At 38.3% G+C, this 25,069-nt stretch overlaps 1 protein-coding gene across 6 annotated transcripts in view; it reads left to right on the forward strand.

Annotated features, from left to right (window-relative positions):
* mvb12bb (multivesicular body subunit 12Bb) overlaps positions 1 to 25,069 on the forward strand; it is a 136,242-nt gene that overhangs the window by 81,303 nt on the left and 29,870 nt on the right. For all 6 annotated transcript variants that reach the window (XR_016146495.1, XM_039681121.2, XM_039681095.2 and 3 more), the window contains 3 exons: positions 3,278 to 3,369; positions 23,589 to 23,647; positions 24,056 to 24,115. Coding sequence is in view for 5 of the 6 variants with exons in the window: in XM_039681121.2 (XP_039537055.1) it covers positions 3,278 to 3,369; positions 23,589 to 23,647; positions 24,056 to 24,115 (211 nt within the window). In the remaining variant the exon portion in view is untranslated. The remainder of the gene's footprint in view (positions 1 to 3,277; positions 3,370 to 23,588; positions 23,648 to 24,055; positions 24,116 to 25,069) is intronic.

The raw sequence follows: 25,069 nt of genomic DNA on the forward strand, positions 1-25,069 counted from the left end.
GCTGCCGTTGATCATGTAGCCATGTTTATATTTTAAGAATTAGATGTGTAATTGATATGCCATATGCTACCCAAACCCAATGTACCCTAAAATGTTAAAAGCAAAGAATTGGGATTGAGTATGGTTACACTGTTTGACAGCTCTGAAGATTGGAAACGCTCGCTCCCGCAACTTATATTGGTTCAAGCATATATTTTATTTCACTTTTTGAGAGGCGGGCGGCACAGAGACAAAAAGTGCTTGACACTGGCACAATGAGTCGCTCTATATAATAAATACTGCATTCCGAACATACAAGATGTTAGATTATCTTAAGACGGTCACTTTTCTAAAGACCAACTCTTATCTCAATTTTGACCTTATCAAATCGGTGATGTTTTACGTCCAAATAGATTTGTGTGTCGTAAACAGGCTTTTCACTGAATCTATCTAATTTCCATTTTCTGTATTATTCGCTATTGTTTTGCCTTGCTCCAGTGACTGGGGTAGTTGAGGCCAGTTTTGACGAAAGAGCATCCGGACCATCTCCTTTCAGTTTATGGCTGTTTGTGAAATGTCTGGATGCGCGTAGAGCCATGTCCCCGGCTTTCTCTCCCCCCTGCGTTCGAGTCAACCTTTGCAAACGAAAGGAAGTCTTCATTAAATGTGGCAATCGGTTCCACAAGATTGATGCCAACCTTTTAAAAATTCACCATTGGGCCGAATTGAACACGGGCAAATGCTGATGCAGATGAACAGGGAGAAGTCGGCCCCATCGAGAGAAATAAATCTGAGTTGCAGGCTTCAGTTCATAAATACCACAGGCTGTCAGGAAGCATGTTTTATTGCCTCTGATAGAAATTACTGCATTTATTTATCTCATCACACCTGATAGAAATGCAGAGTAGCCACTCAGGGCAGACCTGTCTTCAGTTTACTCATGAGCTGGTGTGACCCACAATTACCATTCATTTATTCGGATGAATATGTACAGTTGATCTCTGGTGGACAGCGCTTGACTAAAAGTGCTTCCAGAATGGATATATGACTGCTTTTCTAATTTGGAGTTCGCCTTTGCATAGCAGATTTCTACAACCAAATAACCAACTCGATTTGCATTTGGATCCTTTGCCCGGCCCGAGCACTTATTTCATCTATTTATTTCAGAAATAGCCGTCCTCCATTTTCAACATCTAGGCAACTCCTGCTTTGCATTGATATCACATTTCAGAAGCTTTTCCAACATCCACTTCTGCACTTACCTTCCTAACTTACTCTCAAACTCTGGATTCTCCCGCCGCCTAAATGACATCTTACTCCCCTTGGCAGTGTCACTTTGCTCCTAATCTTCTTCCAAACATGACTTGGTCTGACTTTAATGCATCTGATGCATCCTGTAACCTGTTGGAGATGCTCATTTGGTCTTCAAAGCATGTCTAAAGCAGAATTATGCAGCGCTCCTGATGCAGAGAGACTCAGGCAGCGAGGCACTGAATTTATTGATTCCCGTGAGTGAGTCAGAGAGTGTAATTCACCAGCGCCTGATTGATGAGGAGAGCAAGTTCAAACTGTCCATGAAGTGCAGCGCATGCTATTTTTGCTCTTCCCCAAAACTTTCATATGGTTAAGCAGTTTGACGTGAAATCATCAGAGGCTTCTTTTGTTTATGCAAGTGTTATTCGAATTTGTATTATTTTTAATAAGTATAAATGTAGTAGAAGTAGTTTTTGTTCAGTTTACAACTAAATTTTGCGTATTTAAATTCTAGAATTTATTATAAAATTAATTATTTTTATTTTATAAATAATAGTAATACTAATTACTACCACCACTATATACTTTTATATAATATATATTATTTATATAATTATATTAATCATATATTATTTATATAACACAGCTATTTATATAATTATATTAATCATATTTCATTATTGTAAATTATTGGTTGGATTTTGATCATATACTTTGGTTTGCAAAATCTTTTTAGCATTACTACAAAATTATTAGATTCATCAGCACTCCTATGATATAAAAGGAATCCAGTGTCATACTCCAAGGAAAAGTAAGTCCAACATTTTAGCTGTCCATGCAGGGTGACGCTAATGACCTCAACCACAGACACCCTCCTTGGACTGATGCGATGTGTGTGTGTGTGTGTGTGTGTGAGAGAGAGAGTGAGTTTTAACTGAGTTTTAGGACTGTTTCTGGGCTGCTGCTGTTGTTGATCTCTCTCTCTCTGTGCGTGTGTGTGTGTGTGTGTGTGTGTGTGTGTGTGTGTGTGTGTGTGTGTGCACATACTGACCTACATTATGAGGATACAAAATCCTAATATTTCAGTGTATTCCGGGTTCAGGCCACACCCCCTACATTAGGACATGGCAATGTCCTTGTAATTCAAAACCCCAAAAAAACAAAACAATTTTTTTATTAAATATATAAAAATGCAGAATTTCTTTTGTGATGGGTAGGTTTAGGTCTAGGATTAGTTAAAGGGGATAGAATATACAGTTTGTACAGTGTAAAACGCATTATGCCTAAGGAATTATGATAAAATCTATGTTATTGGGACAAAATGTCCCCACACATATGGCAATATCCGAAATCTGTGATATCAAGGTTGTTAGGGTTTGAAGATAGAATATGCAGTTTGTACAGTATAAAACAAATCATGTCTATGGAAAATCTCCATAAATGTGGAAAACCAAACGTGTGTGTGTCTTAGAGCATCCTGGCTTAGGAAACTCTTCTTATTGCCATGACTCCATGACAACCACTCACAGGCACCTAAAAGCCACAGACTGGGAGGGAGAGAAAATGGGAGGTTAATGATCAGTTGAAGTCGGTGATTCACAGTAGTTAAAGACGGAGATTCCATCAAAGATTCCTATTACATTTATATTCCTGCTCTTTAAGAGCTTTAAGAAGTTTGTAAAGAGCTGATGAAGGTGTGGATCGCAGTGAGATTGTACAGCCCCAGTAAAGTATGCCAGATCTCAGCAGTTTGATGCATCATTCACAACTTGGCACTTTGTAGACACTTTGAACTGCACGGTGTAAATTGCATTCATGACAGATTTTGCAGGATGTGTTTGCGTTGTTTCCTGATTCGCATAATTCCCTCATAATTCTCCAGGCAGCATGTGCAAATAAAGAGTTATATCAATGAACACTGAAATTCTAGAATGAAAAGGTTTGCTGTGTGTGATATCTCCTAAAATCTTTACATGACAGTGAAATTATATATTAATTATTTCCTGTCTTTGCACATTCTTATGAGTTTTGCCTCTCTTCCTAGACGATTCCCAGAGTCTCCGGCCAGTCCAACTAAAAAGAACATCGTCAGGCCAGATTATGAACACCAAATCTACAACGTATACACTAAATCAGGTCAGTCCCTTTACAATGTAACTTATCTTATCTGGAGAGTTCAACATTTTGTCAACACTGTTGTGTCAGAGTATACACTACACAACCTTCTATTGTCTTGAATAAACTTTTGCAACACCCCTGGTACCATTACTAACGTTTAGGGGAAAATTACACAGTCACGCCACGATGTGTGCACTTCTATCCAAACATTATGGGAATGAGATTTGTGTAAATCCACCTGACCACCACCGTCCTGTAGATCTGTCTTTTAGGTCCAAAATATAACTGAGTTTTTGGCTGTGAAGGCATGCTCGTGTGCTTTTTTTTCTGGCTGGAGAGAGACACCATGTGGTGAGGATGAGCTTATCTATAGTACAGAGAAAGATATTTCAGTACTGAGGTACATTCAGGTCTGAAAGAAACATTTGGTTACACCTGAGGTGTGAATTTACGAGCCACAGATATTTCGGTAACACCTTTATATATAATGCAGTATTTTTATTCAATGAATAATGCCTTGTAATTCACTTTATAATGCATTGTTTTGTCTCATGAATAATTGTAACCACAGTTATAATATATTATTATACTCATGTTACGCCTTTGCATTAAAGCACATGACAAATCTCAGATGTAACAATGAATTTGCACATATTATAATGCATTTTAACTTTGGTTTCAATTATTTAGTAAAACATATAATATATATAATCTAGTATACATTAAGGCTTTAAGTGTTATCGATATTTCTTATGTGCTGTTTTTTTAGTTATTATTATTTTTTGTAATAAAGTGTACAACAGGTCTAAAGGCACACCCTTAGAAAATTGTGCTTTTCTCTACTGCCATAGTTTATGATTGCAGATTGTTTTAAAAAAAAAAAAATATTGAACATTGATGGAGCAACAGATTTTGTGTGAAAATAAATCATAAAAGTGGTTTGTTTAAACCTCTGTTGGCGACGGGGCCTTTACATCACACGAGGGGTAAAAAGCTCACCAGCATGGGGAAAAAGTCACAAATTAATATTGTTTTACATAATGTCGAAGTTAATACTTGTTCAAAACAAGCACTTTAGCAAAATTTGCACTATTTTTGGTTTATTTTGATTTATAAAAGGATTCAAATTTGTTCAATAAATATACTGTCATTCAAATATGTTTGTTTTAAAAATACAGAAAAAAAGATCATTTAAAAAAAGTAAAGATTCTGAAAGAATTGAAGAGATCCCGTAATAATTTAATAAAGCTTTATAGTAGTAACAAATACATGTTTTTATTAAATGATATGATTAATTTCGTATTTTTAAATATTTTGTTTTCATTATAAATATGGTGATTATCTCTAAGATGGACACCCAACGTGATATATGATATATCCGAAGAAATGGAAAAGTTAATCGGCTATTTCTTATGGTAATTATTGCGTCTTAACCCCAATCACCATACTTTTACATATGCTTCCGTTATTAAAAAAACTGTTGCTTTATTTAGTTTAAACAAAACTGAAAATGAATAACAAGACCTTTGTATCAAAATATAGATATAAATTTTATCAATTCTCATTTGCTACATAAATTTACAACATTTTAAAAAAACATTAAATATTAGATCAATTTAGCACAGAATCAACTTTGCGCTGTTGTCTGCGATCTCGTCACGGATCAGACAAATTTCCTCGTGCCTCTTCAAAATATTTTTTAAAGGTACAATCGGAGATTCTCTACAGAAACACTTTTTGTTTCCTTTCAGCCTGTCACGTTCAACGTTACGTCAGGACGACTGACGAATTGGGCTCTCAGACGAAATCGTCAACTTTTTACGCTCATAATTAGTTTTTGTTGTTGTTGTTTTTTACATCTTTGATTTTAACACAGCCTCAAAGATTAGATTTCAGTCAGCCATATATAGATTTTATGCATACTGTAATTGCATGATTATAGGCACGCGGATCATATCAAGGTTTCAGTGGTTAAAATAAGTGACTGACACATTAAACTCTGCCACTTACCTTTGCCGTGGTTAAAGTGACAGCAGATTGACTTGTTCTCAAGTGAGGCCAAAGAGAAAGGAAAGGTTCTGTCAGCATGAAGGCTGATGCATTCTGCCTCCATGTCGCCATGGTAATGCCATTTGACTGACAGGCAGACACATGCTCTGCCACCAATCATCACTCTGTCACCACAAGTAGTGTGTTCTATTGATCCTCCTTTAGCAACGTCTCTGTAACCGTCAGTAACTATGTTCACAGACGAGCTCAGCAGCAGTTCAGTATGTGGTCTAGTTATAGAGTGGATATCTGGGTATTTTTATTGAATGGAGATAGTAGAGAGGGAATGTGAATCCACGTTTCTGCTGCAGCTCTGATGAAGTAGATTTTATTTTTGGCTCATATCTTATACATAAATAAGACACATAATAATAAATTAGAATGTACGTGTGTATATGCACTCAAAATAAATTCAGTGGGGGGGGAAGCAACGGTTGCTGTGGTTGCCAGAAATCTAAAATATGGTGGCAACATTTTAGGTTTTACAGATTTAATTTAAAGGGATAGTTCACCCAAAAATGAATATTCTGTCATTGATTACTCACCCTGATGTCGTTCCAAACCTGTAAGACCTTTGTTCTTTATATTTTTGATGAAATCAGCAAGCTTTCTGAGCCCCACTGCATAAATTTGATCAAAAAATATCTTAATTTGATGAACAAAGGTCTTACGGGTTTGGAACGATATGAGGGTGAGTAATAAATGACAGATGTTTCATTTTTGGGGGAACTTACCCTTTAAATACACAGTAAATAAAAAGAAATAAATAAAAACTACTTCATTAACTGATATAATGTTAATATATAAAACATATTGAAGTCTGTTTTGTATCTTTGTAATACACTGACAACCACCAAAAACAGGCGGTAACAAGACCATCATGGTAACACACATGACACTAGCATAATGCAATAAGGCTTAAAAAATTTAACAGTATTTAATTCTAAAACTACATTAAGGTTAGATCTATTACATTATTTATTTATTGTATATGTGAAGGGCGTTGTTCGGCAAGAAGCGAAGCGGAGTAACGGCCCCTTCTGCCGCTACTTTTTCAAGATACAGCACTTGCCTCGAGTACCTTAAAAATAAAAATACTCACAATAAAAATAGTAAAGTAAAAAAAAAAATATGTATTAGTGCAACTTTCATGAAGTAAAATCACTAAAAGGCTTCCATCCGCTGGAAAAAAATAGTCCCTGACCGTGAACAGCAACAACGTTCCAATGTGTATCCAATGGATATATTAGATATTAATGGATTAATATTGGATATATTTTCTATAAAATTATGCATTATTTATTTAGTTTTACATATATATACAGTATATATTAGGGCTGTCAGTTAAACGCGTTATTAACGGCGTTAACGCAAACCCATTTTTAAAGTCGTTTTTATCTCGCGATTAACGGTCTTTCAAACTTTGTAGTTTTTTTCACATGCTTTTGCAACAGGATGCGGAATGTGCGGCACTACACTATGAAACCCATAGCGCAAAGCGCAAGCAGATCTAGCTAGACCGGACACAAAACAACAGGCACGACACCTTAAACTTTGCTTTTCTAAAAAGTTGCCAAATGGTTCAATTGACAAGACCAAAGTGATCTGTGTGTTTTGTCGTTGTGAACTGAGCTATCATCATTGCGATCCCAGCACGTGCAGTCTGAAATACCACTTGATGATGGACAAGCACACACACACACACACACACACGCACACAGCTGATGCGAATTCTCCGCCTCCTCGTCAATATCAGGACCTTGTCAGTATTTCTTTTACCTTTTTACCTTTTTTACCTTGATAGATAGTGTTACATTGTGTGAGAGATTATTAGCTCCAAGTAAGAATGTTAGTGTGAAATTGAACACAGTATATGCCAATGTTGTTTTCAATAAAAAAAAAAAAAAACATTTGCACAAAGCAAGCCGATCCACTTTTCCATGTTGATAAGAGCATTAAAATGCAAAAAAATAATGTGAGAAAAAGAAATCAAGAGACATTTAGAATTGATAAAAATGTGTGATGCATCGCAAGTTAACTACGACATTAATGCGATTAATCGCGATTAAATATTTTAATCGTTTGACAGCACTAATAATTATATATATATATATATATATATATATATATATTTATTATTAGTGTATATATATATATATATATATATATATATATATATATATATATATATACTGTATATTATACAATATAATAATGCATTATATTGTTTGGATTTCTCCATTAATTGAGTTGACCTGAGGAGCAAATGTGGGGTTTTGAACAGACTGCTGGATTTACCTTAATCGTTGGGGAGTCCGCATGCACGCATATGCGCATATATGTGTGTGGATGTTGACAGCTGGCCAGGTTTGAGCTGGGCTAAAACCATGTGCGCTCTGTCAGGCTCGTAGCACCAGCTCCTTCAGGATTGATGAATTGCCTGCTTTCTTGATTAAACCTTCCGTCACTTCCCAACAAAACACACACATGCAAAAAAGGAAAAAAGGACCAGCGCATTAAAGACTATCCCAGCGTAGGGGACTCGACATGTCGGGGAATCTGTCATCGTCAGCCACATTATGTGTGGATTTGAGGTGCAGGTGCTTTGACATTTATTACCAGAGTATTAAAAACGAATTCACAAAGATTTGGCAACCTTCATTCACTTGACAGTCCACGCTCATTTTAACAAGTCGGGTCTTTCTAGACTTCTCAACCTCTTACTTTTTTCACCACCGCCTCTTTGAAGCTGAGCAGATTTTTGGTGTCATTTATTTTTCATTTAGCTTGATGGGTTGAAAGAAATATTTCCTAATTAGCGAAGGAATCAGTGTGAAAAAAGAGTCCGTTTGCAACATCTGTGAGGTGACGGATTTGAAAATATTCTTTTTTTTTTATGGGGGGTGAGTATTAATGAAGTCTCAAAAATGAGCGTTGTGTGGTCATATGAGCTGTGACTCTCTAAATGGTAACATCAAATTGATAATGTCTTTTGTAAGTATTATATGTGGTTAGGAGCTTGACTTTTGCCACTTTTTTATGTTCATCCCTGTCTTTAAATAAACAGGGAATATTTGTAATAAAATATTCACAGATATCCAATATCCTCTAGTTAACTTGCATTACCATATCTATTATATTAATCAAAAAAGGATGACATTGCCCTTTATTAAATATAATATAGAGTGCCAATCAATTATTCTTTAGTGCATTAAAGGAAGATCAATTAAGAGGTAATTGGAGAGAGAGATATAAATACAGAGATGTTTCAGTATTACCTTTGCAAAATATCAGAGCAATTGACAATGATTTTTTGATTTTCCGGAACTGATATTATTCCCCTTATTAAAGTATGTGCATCTGCTTTTAATTTGCTCCAAATAATTGGAAAATGCAACAGAGCTTTCCAATTAAAGCGCCACTTTACGCACTTTAATAATACCCCCATAATATTAGAGCTTATGAAATGACAGGTGAGCTGGTGTATGAATAAAACATAAAGGCTCGTAATAAGAGACAGGAAAAAAATGGCAGACAGTTGTTGGGTTTTTTTTTTTTTTTTTTTAAATGCTTGACTTAATTTGCATATATTAATCTCTTCTTTTCAGCCTTATCGAATAGTCGTGCGTATTTGAAGTTAAAATAGTGATGACAGGCCGGGGTACGCTTCATTTTTCCACGGATTTATTGCTCCTATAATTCAGGATCTTTAATAAGCCAATATGACTGATCCTCCGAGTTCTGTGGAATTTCGTTAATTGTTCCAGATGGTGCTCACTGATTATGCAAAATGACTTCTCTTTTTCCCCACTTTTTTTTTTTTTAACCATCTCCGACCACACTGTTTTTTTGATTGACTAACACAGAGAAAAAAGATTATTTTTGGGCCAGCACTTTCATTAGGAATCCTCTCATCAGGTTTCAAACAAAAGTTCCATCTTATCTCCGGGTGCAGACTGCGCCGTGACTAGCGCTCCAGCTAGCGCTTGGCAGTCGAGGAAGATCCCATAGGCTTTTAATCGTGACTCTAATCTCGTGTAGCCCCTTAGCTCTCTAGACCCGTGTGGCCATATTTTACAATACCAAAACACTTTAGGCTGAAGGATTAGAGAACACGCACTCGGGCTAGCGACACAAAAACTCATCTGCTAAGTGCGGCTGCTCCATGGCTGGATGGCTAGCCTTGAGGAGCTAGTTGATTAAAACCCCCCAAAGCTAGGCCACCATTTTTCTGCTCCTCTCTCATAGCTGAGGGCCCATTGAAAGTTCACCTTGATTCTGTTTAGCATCAGCTAAATTGCCCTAAATGAATTGTGTATGGATATTTGATGGGTGGTGGTGGGGGGGACTAGGAGAGCGATAGAAATAGACCAGATTTACAGCTATGTTTTACTTTCGATGGGTACACGATTTAAGCCGTGCAATTTCGGGGCAATAAAACCGTTCTGAAAGGGAGCCAAGGACTTCAGGTTGGCGACAGGGCATGAAAGACTGCATACAGCTTCTTTTCCAAAAAAGCCATTAATGATTTATTCTCGTGGCCTACGAAGAGGGAGCCGGAGGAAAATGTAGAGTCAGTTTACAACTTGCTTGGCTTGTGAGCATGGTAGCATATACCACTAAACCTGTGACTGATGTTGCTTCCAAATGTTTGTTTCTGGATTAATCCAGATTTAAGGGGAGACCAAAGGTCTTCTGGCTTTTCGAGGTCTGTTACATGTATGTAGCATTTTAAGTCTGATCTATGTTTACACGTTTGTTTGTTTTTTCAGCCTGGCAACTGCCATTGCAAATGCATTGGAATAATTATTGTCAGAGTACATTCACATATAAAATGTATACATTTACATTTTAGCTTTACCCTGTTCATTGTCAATACCCTCTTTCACATAGCAATCCCAGTAAAATTACCATACAATTGCCAGAACGACTTAACCGGGAAATTAAAAACTGTGCTGTTCATACAAGCAACAGCCTTCTGATTTATACCGGTAACAGGCCATTTACACATCAGTTCTGAAATACCGGTAAACTCTGTGATGATTTCATTAACCGTAAGTTTACACCTTGTTCCTGAAGAAGGCTAGTTTATCATACCTTACAGTATCGCTAACTGTTGTTGACAAATCTCTTCATCCACCAAGACGAGGATAATAGCTTTAGTTTCGATATCACTCCGATTTCCACTTCCAACAGTGCGAGTAAACACATAATATGCGTCATCATTTTATGAATAGCTTAGAGACGTTGCTCTTTCAATGGCTTCTGATTGGCCCAATCGCTTGTTGCGTCAGCGCGTTCTGACCTCATACCTGAGACTGGTAATATTCATTCCGCGTTCACAGCGCATATTACGTTAATTAATTGGTAATGTTACAACTTCGCTTACTGGTAAATTGCCGGAACCAATGTATTGGTATATTTGAAAAGGTCCTGTTCACATATGATCTGTTACCGGTAATTTACCATTAAAGGTTGTATGTGTGAAAGGGGCTAATGAAACATGAAACAATGAAACCCTGTTAGGTTTACTTGGCTGTTTTTTTTCCAGAACTGCTGCGACACCCAACCCCCCCCCCTCCCCCCCCCACCCCCCAAGCTTTCTTTTGACGTACACGAGAATCTGATGTTGTATTCATGTATTTATTTAGCATTAAAATACAATTAGCATTACAGTTAATATACCATTAATATTCCCCTTTTTATCATGATCAGTGGAGAAATATTTAGTCTTTTTCTTTTATATTCATGCTACAAATGGAAATGCGCTCTTCTATTATTTTCTAAATGTGTCTGTAAGTTTCTTGGAGATTTAAGTCAATCGTAAGACTAATGAGAACCATGTGCCTGTGGGCCTAATCACAGTCCGGGGTATCATTCCTCAGCCGTCCATCTCCCAGCCCAGAATAAGATCTGTCCCTTCATTAGTCTCCAGCCTATCAAACATGGCCGCCCTCAATAGATGGGCCTGTCTAGCCTTCCCATTGCCCTCATGTTCAGCAGTCTTTGTTATCGCACATCTAATTAGAACTTGATAAAAATATTTCCCTCGAAATCCAGCCATTAAATATAGGTTAAGAAGATTTATGATCAAATATGCTCTTAAAGATCTTTTAATGGGTCTGTGGACTCGTTAAGTTGGTTATTAACGAGCCCCTAATACATAGTGCGATTTAAACTCTCAATGAGATTCCGGGGAATGGAGCCATTTCTGATAAGGGGGAAGTGGGCCCCCCAAAGGCTGTTTTGAAAGTGTGCTGCCTGCGTTGTCTCTAAATATATTAAGCGACTCGTCTACAGCTGTATGAAGAGTTTATTCTCTAAGACACTGGCCAATGCTCTTAAAAATAAATGCTTATTGTAGTCAGAAAGTCAGCATGCTATTTCATGTGTTGTCAAAATTTATTTTATGTGTTGTCAAAATTCATTCTTTATTGTTTGATGTCATAGCCATGGGTTGAATGTATATATGTATGGATGTATTTAATTTTCTATTATTTTAGATTATAAATTTATTCAGATTTATAAAGATTAATACATTTTGGGAAAGTCATACCACATGACATTTTACAATAAAAATAAATAAATAAATAAATAAATAAATAACAGACTTGACCTTGACAGTCATGAGGCTTTCCAAGGGGTCTCTATAATTTTGGTTATAGAGTGCTCTTTAAGTTTAGTTTAGTTTATTTTTTTTTAGTTTTTTTTTCTCATTGTTCTATGCCCCATCCACTTATGTATAGTTCCTGAACATCTAGCCATCTGAAGCCAATCAGGCTATCGCTTCATAACCCTTATTGGCAACACAGCCGCCTTCACACTGGCAGTTAAAATCAGCTCCGATACGGCTCCGAGGACCGGAAGTAATTAATTTCCTATGGAGATTTGCGGACCGCATGCGAATCTGCCCGAAGCGGGTCTGACCCAGTGCGGTGCGAAAAAAAAAAACGTGTCCGTAGGTCATCCGTATACGTTCAAAAAAATGAACTCTTGTGAAAAGCTAAGGACGGTTCCTATCCGACAATTCCAGCGGAAGTTGAGCGTTGCTATGGTACTGATAAACGACCCTGAATTCTTAACTTTTAATAAAATAAATAATGATTTTATTACGATAAGTTGTCAAGTCATGTAATTTTTATTTTCATGACTTTATAACGTTATTAGGGCAGTTAATACAATTTAATTGTATGCAGACATTGACATTATACCCAACGCGTTCTCATCCTAGGGCGTCATACAGTGACACTTTTGAAATTTCGTCTAAATCCAACGCACATGGCACCTTTTAGCGTCAATATAACACGCGCAGAGATTTGTTCAGTTATGGTAGGTTTATTTCTGCAGTAGGTTTAGAGTTAGACCACTAGGAGGCGCCTTCTGGCCCATATATATCTGCGTCTCATATTGACACTAAAGGGTGCCATGTCCGTTGGATGTAGATGAAATGTCAAAAGCGTCAGTATATGACGCCTTGGGATGAGAACGGGCTGTTATACCACTGTATCACATTTTTTAGCCGACCTGACATGCCAACGTCCTGAGCAACGTTCCTCACAAAGCAGCTTTCCTATTAATATCTCTGTAGCCCTCATCATACAGAACTGACAGAATCAACCTTTCTAATCTCTCCGCCATTTTTGCTCTACGCATTTCTGACGCTTTTCACTGTGTAGTATGACGTCCGTTGGGGACGTATTGCGTTTTACGGAGCTGATTTCAACTGCCAGTGTGAAGGCGGCGTCAGTGTCGTAGCTTGCACTGTTTGTTAGGCCAAACTGCAGCTGTCAAACCTTATGCACATACTCTCATCTCTCAATGACACATCTAAGCTACAGTGTCTACTGAGCCTCATGTCACTGCGAACGTAATGCTACGATGCTTAGCATAATTAATGAGGAATGGCGGTGCGGCATTGGTAGATTGGTTTAAAGAGATGATGAATGGTCCTATGGCTGCACCAGTGGCTGCCAACGAGGCCTCTCATGCTGTCATCCCTCCTGCCTGAGTCCTGGCACACATCATTACTCACCAGGCCGAGGTGCCACTTTACATTGCCCTGCAGCCGCCAACATGGAAAACTTAATAACACTCCCCAGCTCTGAGGGGATCTATTGGGGCTCCATGCCAGTGATTGTCTACTGTAGAGTGCCAGTGTAACTTAAGTAGAGGTATGGGATGCTAGCTCAGCTCAAAATAGCTCTCAGACCCACTGTAGCCCGGGCGCTGACCCTATTGCGTGACCCTCACACCACTTTCTAGCCTTAATTTGCTTCTCTTTCTTTTATGGTTCAACATCCCTTTCCAAGAACGCCCTACCTCCTGCTTCAGCATGGCGAGTTAGCATACCCACAGAACCGCTAATTAAGAGGGGATTTGATGTAATTGTGCCTTCTGCTGCAGCCCATCCGGCACACGCAATTTAGCGACGGGTCCATTGCCAGCTCTGCCCCTCATGCATGCTCTGGAGAGGCCGAGCTCATTTGCTCAGAGTCTCAAAACAACTTCAGATCACTATGCTAGAATTACAGTACCACTAGACCTCTCACATGCCAGAGCTAGTGCTAATCTCTCTAGTATAATAGACTAATCCATGGATCACTTGGTCCAAATCAGTTCAATTCAAAAGTTTATTATTATATTTTCCATTTTTATTTTACTGTCTATTCTATGTTTTGAGTTTTATTTTATTGCATTTGTATTGTGTCTGTTTTTAATTTAATTTTGTTTATTTCATTTCACTGCTTTTACTTTTTGTGTTATTTTGTTTATTGTAATATGTGTATTTTTATTTGATTGTTTTTATGTTCTTTTTTGGGTTTTTTATTTTGTGTATTGCTTTTATTTTATATCGTTTCGTTTTTCTTTACACATTTTTAATACTTGCTCTTGAAGACAATTTATTCTCAGATAAAAGTTGAGAATAATGCATATAGTAAAAATATATGCATATAATAAAAAATAACATATAATAAACACTTTAGTTTATGGTTAATTCTCACTATTAACTAGTTGCTTATTAGCATGTATATATTACTAGGACATTGGCTGTTTAGTGGTACTTCACATTTTAATGCTGATTCTGCATTAGCATATTCAAAATCCCTTAATCCTACACAACACCTAAACATAACAACTACATTAAGCGAGAGGTAAAAGTCTTAGTTAATAGTTAGTTAATAGTGAGAATTGGACCCTAATCTAAAGTGTGACCAAATGCATAATTCTATGTGTTTCCAGGTGCAACAACGCAAACTATACCTCATTAGTGACTCACTTCTCTAAATTAGGAAAGATAGTGTTCATTTACTTGAACCATACTCAAAACCACCATTTCAAATGGACTGAGTTACTTAGAAACCTTATGAACTGGACACCAATACCTTGTAAGCATCCAGTGAAAGCATACTTTAGTATTTATCTTTATGTAAATGTGCATTCTTTATCATTACATGGATAAATAACTTTATTTGAGATTATTTGTATCTAACACTAATGTTTCCTGACCTCTCTTATGGAATGGAACAGGTGCTGGGATTGCATTATGTTACAGTATTTCTGAACTATGTTTATTGCCAGAATTCAGATGGAGCATTTGGCTCTTCTTTCACTCTGGAAGACAGATAGATCAGTACCCAGTGGGTGATGCCGGCTGGCACCCAACCCTCTACCAGATTTCAAGGACCACTTGTCACCCAGATGGAAAAATAACAATTCTCTTCTAAATAAACTTAATAAATCTCCTCCCGCCCCCCTTATCTCTCTAATCTCTCCGATCTCTCCCTCTCTCTCTTTCACTTTTTGTGCACTTTACCCAAACATTTAAACGCAACAATTTACTCCACCTCATGTCGTTTCAAACCTGTAGAACTTTCCATTTTTAAGAATCTCCAGGCGACTCTTTTCTTTTTAATCAAATTCATTGTTAAGTTTAACTCAGTGATTTATTCGCATCTGTTAACTGCAATGGTGTGGAATATTTGTCAGTTTCTCGCACAAAGCTATTAAAAGACATATAGGATTATGTCTCCTATGTGAAGCATTGGGCCCTGTTTGTTGTAATGGCATGGAAAACAGCAACCAGTATGTTTATACAAAGTTTGAATGAAACTCAAATGGGTTTGGAACGACATGAGGGAGAGTATATAATGACCGATATTTTATTTTTTTTTTGTCCAAACTATTCCATTAAAATGTAGCCGTATTTCTCTGAATAGCTCGTATACAAGTCTTTCACAGTCTTAAGTTACAACAAAAGTGGTTTTACTTGTTTATAAGATCTCTGTCTTGCATTTTATTTGGGTTTTCTGTTCTGCAAGTTCAGGTTGTTGCTCAAAAGCAAAATATTGATTCTTCTCACTTCAGTCATATGAGTATGATGCACAATGAGACAAAGTTAAGATGGAAAATGAATAAATGAAGAAAATCAGACAAAAAGAGGAGGAATGGCATGGGCCACGACAGAGTCATTAAAAGGTGCTGAAAATAGCAGCGAGCCATCATCTGTTCTCATAGCACGGGTCAGGAGCGCTGACACTTCCAAAACTCCTCCTGTCAGGGCAGGGGGCCATTTGTATTCTCTCTCATTAGGCAATTTGACTAATGACCAGGCTGGGCTTTGGAGGGGCTCGGGCAGACCTCCTCGCCCAGGCTCTGGCTTCACCAGGCAGCAGCCTCTATTGGAACGGCACAGATGGCAAACCCAGGCGACAAAATAAACTACAATATGTCTCTAAGATGTCTTTTAGCGGCAAGCGCAATTTTTCTTTAAAAGCAAGAAGGTTTGCTGCTGGAAAACTGTCTGTTTGATGAGAGATCTGTTGGGATATCCATAGGGTTAAAGCGTCCCATCTTAGCCCTGGTCCTTCTAGTTGTCCCGTGGATCACAGTGTCTAATCGGCAGTTCACACCCACTGGGTATCCCTCCCTTCCTATCAACTTCTCCAGTTTTCACATCCACTTGCACTATTGTCCTTTATGCATGACCTGCTGCTGCAGTGAGTCAGACTTCAGTCGGCTGTTGTCTCCTGTGGTTTGGCTGGATGTTGTCTGTGTGAGCTGTGGGTGTGAGGAGATTAAATGTGTGTTATGGGGTGAAAAGCTAAGGTTAGGGGAAGGACTGAATAGTTGTATGGAAAGAGCATTAATTACTTATATTGCCTGATTGTAGGAAAAATAATGATGTTTTACATGTGACATTTTAACCCAAAACCTGTACAACATAGAATACAAAATATACATAATTCCTCACCCAGGATACATAATACATAATACTTTTGCTTCTTTGTCCCTGGAGAAAGGTAATTCGGCATTTACCAATTACCCTGCTCGCTCAGCCCCTCTAGATTCAAATAACTCGAAGCTGAATGTACCATGCAGGCAGAGTATGGATGTCTCCACACACCCGATGACACAGTGTGCAGGTCTGGGAGAAGGGATCTGGAGATATCGTTCATCTAAGATCCTGCTATAGGGGATTATCACGCTGATACGTAGTCCTTCTGGATTCAGTGATCTTTGTGCACTGCCACTTATTTTAAAGTTTTAATTCACTTCTTCCTTATACTCAATTCAGTCGGGAATCCATGGAAACTTAAGTAGGGTTGGCGTTGTTGGTTAGATTTACAAAGTGGAATAGAGCAGTGACATTTATAGCCTTCGTCTCAGCCATTGTCGAACTGCGTCGGACATGGACATGCACAATGTTGACAAATCCCGCCCATGAAACCCGGATGCGTGAGAACCGATTGAGGTGCATTTTGGTTGATCAGATCACAAATGGGTGATACTAAATACAGGTGTAAACTGGGTCTAAAACATTTTGAGCTTGAGATGTAGTCGAAACTTTTAGAGGTAGTCGAAAACGCGGATTGACCGGATTGCTTTCAATGTAGATGCTCATGTGGTTGAATGTGTTCAAACAGCCACAAAAGACTGCATACTTTCCTGACTTAATTTGTAAACATTATAAGGAAGCTTGCTAGCCAGACAGGATATCAACTTTGTTGACTGGACACCCAAGTATAGTTTGAACCAAGCACAATGTTCTCTCATCATTCCTGATTTCCAACACGCAGTTACATTGTTTGGTGTGGTCTTGCGGCTATCAGAGCAGGATTGAAAGCTGATGCTTTCCGTATGTTTTTTTTTTTTTTTTTCCCCGTTCTCCTGGCACGTTCATGCAAACTGCATGGGTTTATTTTGTCCATTAGATCGAAAGATCTGAAAAAAAAAAACAGCGCTTGTGTTCTCTTCTTGTCATTATACCCTTTATACTTTATTGACACACTGCTATCTTCACACAGCACTCAAAACTGCTTCCTGAAGACAAAGAAGCTGATGATGTGTTCTCAGGCACCCTTCCTAATACACTGGGGCGCACCTTGCGACATCATCCCACTGCATCGACCATTGTATGGTGTGTTTCTACGTGCCTGAAACACTGGGTTCCATTAGGGCACGTCCCCATAGCATCAGCATCTGACGCCGTGTTTTCTGTAGAAACCGTGATTCTTTGATAGATATACACTTGAAAAGAACAGCTTTTGAGCAATTTAATGCATTCTTGCTAAATAAAAGAAACAAAAAAATCTCACTGACCCCAAAACTAGAGTACAAATTGTAGTTGAGTTAGGTTTTTTTTAGGAGGGTCTTTTCCACTCCCCATCAGACTTGGCATATATCATTTCAAACTTCCTGAATTTCTCTTTCTCACCTTTCATGAACACCCACCACCCCACCCTCATCCTCTAGGGAAGAAATGATTTTTTTGTTTCATGAACTGTGCTGTACTGGCTGACCGAGTCCTCCATCTGTCAGTCTTTTAGCATTAGCCTACGTATAAATCTGATGTGTGTGCGAGTCAGTGTGGCGAGCGTGGCTGGCGGAAGTCCTGTGTGAGAGTGCATCCAACAATGGAAGTGTGAAGGATTAGAGCTCATAGCAGCATGTAAGGGAAGTCTTCTCTGCCTGCAGCAACCATCCGTCAGGGTTCGGGGGCTGTGGGGATGACAATGCCGAAATTTTTCACAACACCTGACACTGCTATTAATAAGGCAATGATCCTCGTAGCCACACTCATACTCACTTCAGCACTGCCTCATCATTCACTCACTCTAACCGATCCCAGTGCTGAACGCACCAATCTAATACGCAATTAATGAAATGATGGTACCTGTGTACCAGGTCTAATCGCATATCAAGTATTGGCAGACTGAAAATCCCTATTATTTGTTTTGAATAAACGGATATCATGCAACACTGAGCTGCACATCTGTGTCCATCAACCTTGTGAAGATCAATGAGCTCTTGTGTTTTGGTCACAGCTAGTAGAGCTTTGTGCTTGTCATGGGGCAAATCCAAGGTCATGGGTTTGATTGCTGTTGCACCTAAGTGGCTAGATCTAGAGTGGCAAGTGAATTGTTTTAAATGCTGTACAACTACTTAAACCACAAAGACCCCAAGTTCCATAATGTGATCTTACCTGACATTTTGCATTTATAGGTGTATATATCCTGAACACTGGCGTTTGGGGGCTTTAGTACCTACAGACATTTCAAGCTGCTTCTCAGTTATGCTCTTCCAGAGGAAAGTACATATCAGACTGCCTGTGGTCTAACCTATTTGAGTAGAATCTGCCAGGCACCATACTTTACCTTTATGACTTCAGTCCAGGCAGCAGCAGTCTGGACAAACATTACCTTAACACTCCTCCCCAACATGACCCCAAACTCACATCCATTTTTCTATCCTCACAATCGCCCCCAAATCGTACCATCAGACCATGAGCGTGTGCATATATGTGTGTATCAGTGTGGTACACCAGTATGAATGGCGGGAGAATACTAAGTGTGATCTGATTGAAAACGCAATGCTTGAACAATAAAAGGTAATGCTCTGGCCTTCAAGTCCCACCTTCATCCATCCGACGCATTCTCGCTTCATCAAAGCCTTCCTAGCGACTATATGTTGATTCACATGCATTCCCCGACAGCCTTGCTCTCTCCCCCCACGCTGTTGTCCAGTGATGCTTTAGCACATGTTTATTCACTTGTTTTTATGGACCGAAACAAGTCGTTATCATCCTCCTTTCAATTACCCGAGCCCTGCTGGTAAAATGACCTCTTGAAGCGCTTTGTTGTTCAATAGTCCATTCTAGAGCTGAGTGATACATTCCCAGAGGCCTGTCTAATGGCCGTAAAGGTAGTATCCAAAACGATGTTAAAAATATATCCATAAGGGAAGCCCGAAGGGGCTATTTGAGGAGGCCGTTGATGGCTGTGGTAATGTAGTTTAACCTTGTATATCATTCTCTTGATTTTAGTCATAATGAGTCCGGCCCTCCTTTATCTTTTAAGATATTTGGTTTCTGTGTGTATACAGTGTGTGTGTGTGTGTGTGTATAAATATATGTATATATATATATATATATATATATTAGTGTTGTCAAAAAACTCGGTACTTCGGTACCAAGTCGGTACTAAAAAAAAAAAATGTTACGGTACCAGCTTTTCTAGGTACCGAGTACCAGGTTAATCCAGTTTTAGACGCGCTGTCTGAAAGGTGCACAGTTGCGTCCTCTTCATAACGCTGATATGCTCTCTCTCTGAATCCACTTGTTGACACGAAAGGAGAGCCACATGGAAATATTTTGGATTAGGCTAATGTCACGTCGCCATAAGAGGCCGATTACATGCAAATTCGCAATTTCAAATATAGGCGCGAGGCAATTAAGCGCGCTCATAATAAAAACTCGTTGCATAGCAACGACAGACGCCGCGTGAGAGCAAGCGCTTTGGAAAGAATAAGCGCGCGCAAAAATATAATAAAAAACACGTGCGATATGTGAACGCCTGAACGGCCTCTAAAGTGCTTTCGGGGGAGTTTTACGAGTACATGAGCACAGTAGTATCCACCCGACACCAGAGTATAACTGGTATTTAGTATCGACGCATCCCTATGTCATTTAATGTCAGTGCTAGTTCTAGGCGTATTCTTCCCTTTATAACTCAGTCAGCAGGTTTAAAAAGCCTTTTTAAAATTAAATATGAATGCAGTTTTAGATTAAATAAAAGTACAGTCAAGTCAAATAAAACATGTTTTATCTCCTCTATAGTTTGGTAATGCTACAATAAGATACCATTCATCAACATTACTTAGTTCACATCAACACATTGAGTGAACAATGTATTTTTACAACATTAATTAATGTTTGTAAATGTTATTTAATACAAACACTTGGTTGTTCATGTTTGTTCACTTCATTCATTGTGCATAAATAAATGTTAACGGATTAAAACTTTACAAACAACTTTAAAAATGTGTTAGTGCATAGTATTGTTTATTTTAGGTCATTTTATCTAATCTTTTTCTAAAGTGTTTATAATGCAAATGTAGGCTACAGTTTCCATACTTGTAACCGTGATAAGCACTTAAATATATGTAAATTTAAACTAAGCTTTGGTACCGAAATTGGTACCGAGAACCGTGAATTTTTACTGGTATTGGTACCGAATACTGAAATTTTGGTACCGTGACAACACTAATACATATATATATATATATATATATATATGTTAGGGCTGTCAGTTAAATGCGTTATTAACGGCGTTAACACAAACCCATTTTAACGGCGTCAATTTTTTTATTGCGCGATTTACGGTCTTTTTGGCCTGGCAAACTTTGTAGTTTTCTTTCACATGCTTTTGCAACAGTACTTAGCATGCGTGGTTTTGCGCTATGAAACTGATTCATTTCATTACTGATTCATTTCAATGGCTTGTGCAGCTCGAGGACGTTTTGTTGCTTCGTCAGCCAAAGTGCAAGCGGATCTAGCTACTCTGTAAACAAAACAACAGACACGCCGCACACACTCGTTTGGGCTTGCGAGCTGGCCAAATGGTAGCTTAACGTTACGTTTTGAGTGGATGACGAGTGTGAGATGCCAAAATGTATGCCAATAAGGTTCTGAATGGAAAGTTTACTTTTAAAAAGTTGCCAAATGGTTCCATTGACAAGACCAAAGTGATCTGTGTGTTTTGTCGTTGTGAACTTAGCTATCATCATCACAGCATGTCAAGTCTGAAATACCACTTGATGATGGCCAAACACACACACACACACACACACACACACACACACACACACACACACATGTAGAATCTAGTTTAAAATGCAGTATTTTTTTTTTAAATGAGTTTCTCAGATATTTGCTAAATATAAAAGTGCTGAAAGTTTTCTATGGTGGATAGGTTAAGGGATATAATATATAGTATCTAAAAAAAAATATGTCTATGGAAATCCCCCCCCCCCCCCACAGGCCCACACCCCACCCCTATACTATATACGCAATGCTACATTATGAAAAAAAAAAACATTTTATTATGAAATATGCCCAACATACAAGAGGTGTATTTAAGTAATTAATATATTTAAGAGGTGTATTTAAGTATGTAACTACATTTTAATTTATTTTTGAATAAATTAATACAAAAAAGCATCACATCATTACCCAAATACAAATAGTACTTGACTTATGCAGTGCCAACCTTTGCCAGGGTGGACTGAGCTCATGATTGGGGGACGTTGTCATCATTTATAACTTGTTCATCACCTTTTCCCCAAGGCATCCTATGTGTGTTCAGATATTTATTAAGAAAAATGGACACATTTTGGAAGAGTTGGGGACAAAGAAGCATTCAGCTTTTGCCAAAGTAATGAAACCGTATGACAGTTTAAGATATTCTTCCAGCCTTTAGCAGTAAATGTTACAGTGTCGACCTCCAGGTAACTTATGAGAAGATTTCCTCTGGTTTCCTCCTTCCATGCCAACAGATCCCATGTGCTGTTGTAAATATATAGTGCTGCTGTTAGTTGCCATACTCAATATGTTTTCCATGATCAAGGCACTTTCAGATTTTTCTTTTGAGGGGATGGACATTTTCTTCAGTTCAGTCAATGGGAGCTATTGTGCGCTCGTGTCACCCTGTGTTAATTTGGGCTCTAATGTATTTGATAAACAAAGGGGCGCTCTTTAGCCTGACAGTCGTGACACCCTGATTCTTGCGTGGGCGCCGTGTGGCGCAGGGTTACGCCGTTAATAACCCACTGGCAGCCATCAAAGGCGCTTTAACCATGATCATTATGATAAAGGGCATACACTTAATTACAGGCCTGCTTAATTATAGCTCTGTTGAAGCTCGTTTGTTTGGTAGAATGCTAATTATACCACCGCACTCTTGGCAAGTCCTCTTTCAATCCACCTCTCTCTTTCTTTCCCGCTCTCGCTTTCTCTCCGAGAGCCGAACACTCTGGCTCATTTTCATGCAAATTGATATCCGGCGAATGTTTTGTCTCTCTCTTTCCCCTTTTTCTTTCGACGTGTGCGAGTGGGGCTTTGTTTTTGGAGTCGGACGTCTCCCTGACAAGACAGGATCAGGAATAATCAAGAGTAATTAACAGGGAAAGAGGGAGGAGAGCGAGTTTGGGGGGGGTGGCACTCAAATACAGTGGAGGATAAAAAAAGGCTTTCATCTTGCTTTGTCTGAGCGAGTTTCCGAAGGGATTCGGGAACTTTCCGTCTTCTGCTATTTGCGGCCATTAGATTAAGTCAAATGCATTTTTCAGAACATAGAAAACAGTACAGAATATTGCAGGTGTTTGTTTGGGATATTACTTGTTTGGTTTTATGTTTTATTATTATTATTTAGAATTTTATTACAATACTCTATAATTTGTTCATAGTGGAGTTACCCAGAGAGCAACATGGTATCAGCCCAGATGTGGGCCGGATCTGGGCCGACACAATGTTGTTGTCTGGGTAAAGGTTGTTGTTGTCTATTGACCATTGTCCCTGGCAAACAATTACATGCACTGTACTAGTTTCTCAAACTTTTTCTTCTCTGATTAAATAATTAGTAAAATAATAAGCTGTTTGGCTGGTCTTGGTATTCCAGCCAGGTCATATCTGGTTTAGCAGCCTGGTTTGGTACGGCTGGTCTTATCTGGTCAGCTTGGTTTTACCTTGTTTTTTTTGTTTTTTTTTGTTAGTTTTTTTTTTCTTTTTTTTTTCTGCAGGGATGTCTAGTTATTTTTGTTTTTGATGCAATAAGTTGCATTTGTCCAGTCCAGATCTGTTTTTTCAGTAATAACCACTTAATTATCACTTATATATTGTTCTCTCTTTCCAGCTATGGATGATATACCCTTTATGATCTCCAAAAAGTCTACCTCCACAACCAGAGATGAAGTAAGTTTTTTAAAAGGAAAATAATAATAATGTTTTAAACAAATTTCCAAAACCCTTTCCAGACTTTCATTGGTTGGACAGAGACAGATGGGTCGAGGTTCATTGGTTGAGCCAGTCTTGGGATGTTGGGCTGATCCCGATGCTCAAACAAATCTGTTGCTATGCTACTTATGCAACCAAACTTTTGCTAGACCCCCCATCCCACCCAGATGCAGCTGTTGAATACACGCAGACATACAGAGCTGGCTCACGGAGGGCCATTTGGCCCCTGTCAAAAGAGCTCTGCTCTTATTGTCAGAGAGAGAATGAAAGCGAGAGGATTAATGATCTTAATCATGCTTACTTAACCATGAGCGCCACCATAATGTTTCTTAATTTTTACATTTTTAATTTTATTTTATTTTTCAGATAGAGCCCGTTCATTTCTTGAGCATTGCCATCAAATCACCACAAGAGATTGAGGAGGAAGTAAGTTAAATATGCTCGGGTAGACTGCGGTGCTCATACTGTATTTACAAATGCGCATATTGTTTTATATTGTCTTACATTTGTGTTCTAATGCTTTTATGTAATTGCAACTCAGTCATTGTTGCAATTATCAGCTGCCAATATACTAAACAGACAAGATTTTTGACTGTACATGGATATTTATTTTATTAATATTATTATTATTATTATTACATTTTACGTATGTGGTGTAAGTCAGCTTAAAAAATATATCTTTTTTAAATAAATGAATATATTTAGGTTCATTTTCTAATGATTTCCTTTTGATATGGTGTAAGCGTGATCATTTTGAGAGCGTATAGGCAGCTGTAATAAAGTGACAAATAAGTATGATTATTATCGTAAAAAAATGTTAGTAATATTAATGATTATAGTTACAGGAAAATGCCATAAGAATGTAGTGCAAGGAGGCAGTAGTGCAAGTCACTTTATAGACAGTTCAAAGAAAATGAACTTGGTGATATGCGAGACTGATAATGGCTGAGAAAGTCTTTACAGAATATCTAGAATAAATTATGTGAAAACAACAGGATTTTGTTTCTCTTTGTTTAGTTCTACATATTTACTATCACATTGACCCCCCTCCCCATCAACACTCTCCGTGGCGAAGCAGGCTGTGATTAGAAGCAGCAGACCCACACGAGGAGGGGGGATTCATTAATTACAGCAGATGAAGTAAAGCAGAGATAGTGTAACAGCACTGGGTTTAGTGAGGTGCGCGACAGCACAAGATTAATGGAGAAGCGAGGGCTGACGGCGACTGCCCTGATAATTAGAATCAGTGTGAGAGCATCCATAGCTATTGTTCTTCAGCCGCATCTTCGACCTGGAACGCAGTTTCCCTGCCACCCTGTCAAAAATGCAAGCCGGGATGCTCTTGCTCTGAATCAGTCACTGTTGGCCGTATATTGCTTG

The sequence above is a fragment of the Pimephales promelas genome, chromosome 14 (genome assembly GCF_988280905.1).
Source record: "Pimephales promelas chromosome 14, fPimPro1.hap1.1, whole genome shotgun sequence".
NCBI classification, from domain to species: Eukaryota; Metazoa; Chordata; class Actinopteri; order Cypriniformes; family Leuciscidae; genus Pimephales; species Pimephales promelas.